The sequence below is a fragment of the Cibotium barometz genome, chromosome 56 (assembly GCF_041138505.1).
Source record: "Cibotium barometz isolate CiBa-2024 chromosome 56, ASM4113850v1, whole genome shotgun sequence".
Taxonomy (NCBI): domain Eukaryota; kingdom Viridiplantae; phylum Streptophyta; class Polypodiopsida; order Cyatheales; family Cibotiaceae; genus Cibotium; species Cibotium barometz.
Window position 1 is genome coordinate 38,788,975 of NC_141101.1, and position 3,900 is coordinate 38,792,874.

Sequence of the window (3,900 nt, forward strand, 5' to 3'; positions counted from 1 at the left end):
AAAACAAATGAAAATTGCTTTGCTTACCTGCGATGCTGCTTGCTGTGTGTGACGGGGAGAGAGAGTGAGAGAGAGAGAGAGAAAGAGTTCTTCCCTTCAAAACGTGTGTTTTCGCCTCCCTCCACACACTCCCTTGAGGAGATAAGGGTGAGAAGATTGTGGATGAAAACCATCGAGTGGGCTCCGGTCCCCCGTTCACGCGCAGACTCTCACGATCCCCTCGAACCACGCTCTGATATCAGTGTTAGATATCCGTAACGCCACTACGGGCGTTACCACGAGAGGGGACGGCCTCTGGCTCACCACCCAGCCATAGAGGAAGAATGAAGATTGCCCCTCATCCCCTAGGCTATATAGTGTGTGGCCTGCCGTCCACACTAGCCTGGCCACCCATGACTCCGCATGGGCGTCCTCTCCCACTGAACCCCGGATATGGCCATCCGGTCTACCGTCGGTCTCACAGGCATTACAGCCTACATGACACTTTCATACATACTGGGCTAAGCCTAATAGGTTTCTTTCTTGGGTTGATTATACCCTTGTCTTTATTTGACACAAGCGCATTTTTTAACATATCTTTACTCAGATTAGTGGCATGACCCTCCCTGACGGGCAAGAGTAATCTTGCATGTATAAAAACAAAAGGCTCATCCTTGTCGACCGCCAATTAGTACAGTGGAGAGAGGAGTGGAGAGAGGTTGTTGCCCACCAAGAGTCCCAAGGTCACGAGTTCAAGCCCTCATTGTGCAAGCGGTGGCACGCATGGGTGTGTATGTTGTGTTGCACTTTCTAATTCCAGCCAATTATATATATATATATATATATATATATAAATGCTCGTCCTTGGAGGGTGAGTAGAGATAAGCCTTATATTTGAAGCACATGATGGGCCTCATGGTCCTCAACTTGCCAACCTATATATAAACACACCATGCTTGCCATATATATCCATGTAGAAGCAACGGTGATTTACTGCATGCACGTAAGAAGCATGGCCCAACCACTACCCATGAATTCACATGTAGAGAGTGGAGCATCCATACGTGCAGATCGATACTACACACACCCCCGAAATCTCTCTCTCTCTCTCTCTCTCTCACACACACACACACACACGCACACACACCCACACCCACACCCACACCCACCCAATAAGTTATTGCACACACATCCCCCGAAAGTTACTGCATGCACGTCGGGCTCGAAATCTCTCTCTCTCTCTCTCTCTCTCTCTCTCTCTCTCTCACACACACACACACACACACACACACACACACACACAAACACACAACCCCCTATAAGTTACTGCATGCAGCAAAGAAATGGCGAAAAATTGCACACATGTGTAGATCGATACTGCACACACCCCCAAAATCTCTCTCTCTCTCTCTCTCTCACACACACACACACACACACACACACACACACACCCCCAATAAGTTATTGCACACACGTCTCCCGAAAGTTGTTGCATGCACGTCAGGCTTGAAATCTCTCTCTCTCTCTCTCTCTCTCTCTCTCTCACACACACACACACACACACACACACACACACACACACACACACACACACATCTACACACAAGTTACTGCATGTAGAAAAGAAACGGCGAAAAACTGCACACACCCCCGAGAGTTACTGCACGCGCATCGGGCTCGAAATCTCTCTCTCTCTCTCTCTCTCTCTCTCTCTCACACACACACACACACACACACACACACACACACACAAGTTACTGCATGCACATAAGAAACGGTGATTTATTGCATGCACGTAAGATGCATGTAAGAAACGACGAATACATGTAAGGATAAGGAGATCGGACTTACTTCAAATGCTTGCAGGCCTTGGGGAAGCAAACTGTCGAGGGGAGGCCAAAAATAGAGCAATTGGTCTCTCTCTCTCTCACACACACACACACACACACACACACACAGCATGAGAAAGAGAAGCCATTAAGGAGAAGGAGGGAAGAAGCAAACCTTGGAGGACGACGGAGGAAGCGCAAGTGTCAGGGAAGCATACCTGCACAATGCAAGCTTCAAAGTAGGCAAGGCAAAGGTAAATGTGAGAGAGAGACAGTGGGAATATGGCTCACCAGGCGCACGTTCTAAAGAACACCGATAGGAATTCAAATTCCCACAACCTGCAACCTGCTACGAACATGAAACCGACGGCTCCTGCACCTTGCGGTGGCTCTGCATGGAGTAGTGGCCTGCAGCGAAAAGAGGCAGAGGTGGGAATTCAAATTCCTACATTGAAGGGATGCCCTCCAACCTGCAACCAACATCAAACCGGCGGTTGCTGCATGGAGTGGTGGCCTACAACGAAAAGAGGCAGCTAGCTCCTTAACTCTTTAGAGAAGAGGGCACATGGCACATGTAGAACGATGGCAAGCCAAAAAAAGTCACCATGTGGCGGGGGGCTGTTAGCTCCATAAGAAATAGAAAGAAAAGAAGATGCACCCAGGTTTCGGGAAAACAATTTTAGGGAAAAGGAACTAAATCCTTTTCACCCACTAAATGAGAAGGAAATTGCTATTTTTGAGATTGTATTTTCTATGTGAATTTAGAAAATATAACTAAAACTTGTAAAATTTGAAAGGGTTTTATTTCCTTCTCATAAGAATTTGAGAAGGATTTTCCCGAAGTTGAACAAGTTCTAGGCTAAAGCGAACCCGTCTTTTCCCGAACCCTGGATGCACCTGTTTGATTAGAACCTGTGGGTTTTATTTGACTCAGAAAAGAGAGTACTTTGGGCGGGTCGTTCGATTCCACGTCTGCGCGTGTCTAAAAAACATCGTTCGGGGGCGGCGCCAACAATCACCCGAAACCCTCCTTGATGTGAAGAAGACCTCCGGCGTGGGACACAAGAAACATCAGACATATATAACTTCCTCCCTGCACTCCAAAATCTTCGCAGTTGCGCACCCTCAACCCTAACGCTAAGCCTATCATGGCATCTCTTGCTCCCGAGCGGAACCCTAACCCTAACCTCGACAGTAACCCTAGCCCTAACCCTTTGTTGGAGCAGGATGTGTTGCAGCTACTGGAGCGGGTGTCGTTGCTGGAGCAGTCCGTCCAGAAGCTCCTCTCCGACATCAAGCGCGTGAATTCGCAGCAGCACCTGCTGCACATGGAGCGGCAGCTCGAGACATGCTCTTCTCCCCGCCTGCGCAAGCCCTACCCTTCCACAGTGGGGCAAGAGCGGCTGGTGCCCTGCGTGTTCCAGATGCCCCTGCACTACCCGAGGTACAGCCGGGCGGACTACGAGAGCATGCCGGAGTGGAAGCTGGACCGTCTGCTGGAGGAGTACGGTCTCTCCATCCCCCGCACCCTCGCCGGCAAGCGCGAACTCGCCATCGGGTCATTCCTCTGGGAGTGCCAGAGGAATTAAGGAGGCAATTTACTTCGAAATTTATTAGGGTAAGTTAGAATTTTACAGTCATGCAGTCCTGAATCATTTTTGCTTTTGTTTTCCTTTATCTTTTGTCTCGCTTCTATTTCAAGGAAGCATTGAGTTGTCACAATAGTGTTGCGGGAGTCGTACCATGAAGGTTTGTTTTTTCAAGATCTCTTCTTGATGATTGTTTAAAAGAAAAAACCGTCGATTGCTTTGCGATGTTTTCAGGCTTGACGATCAAAATTATATGTTATGGAAAGTTTTTATTGGGCCCCCTGTGTGTGTGCGCCCCCCTGTGAGAGAGATTGATAACTATCGTTCAACCGTTTTTCCAATTCTACCGTGAAGTTTTAGCACAACGATTCCGCCAAATGCCTCATCAAAACATTGATTGGGACGAACATATCAAAATTGGAGCTTTTTTTTTCTGTGTCGATGGTCTGCCCATCCCATGTCCAACCTGTTTCGTTGCCCAAGTCTACCCTTTTCGTGGGCAC

The 3,900-nt window shown here is 48.3% G+C and overlaps 1 protein-coding gene across 1 annotated transcript; it reads left to right on the forward strand.

Moving 5' to 3' along the window:
- Positions 1-2,873: 2,873 nt before the first annotated feature.
- On the forward strand, positions 2,874-3,674 carry LOC147607200 (uncharacterized). Its single transcript, XM_086791106.1, has 2 exons — positions 2,874-3,426; positions 3,511-3,674. The coding sequence occupies exon 1, from the start codon at positions 2,957-2,959 to the stop codon at positions 3,395-3,397; it is 441 nt and encodes a 146-aa protein (XP_086647232.1). The 5' UTR covers positions 2,874-2,956; the 3' UTR covers positions 3,398-3,426; positions 3,511-3,674.
- Positions 3,675-3,900: the final 226 nt, after the last annotated feature.

Bases quoted from the DNA above. Each gene is read 5' to 3' on its own strand.
- LOC147607200 (XM_086791106.1), top strand. From the start codon at position 2,957: ATGGCATCTCTTGCTCCCGAGCGGAACCCTAACCCTAACCTCGACAGT.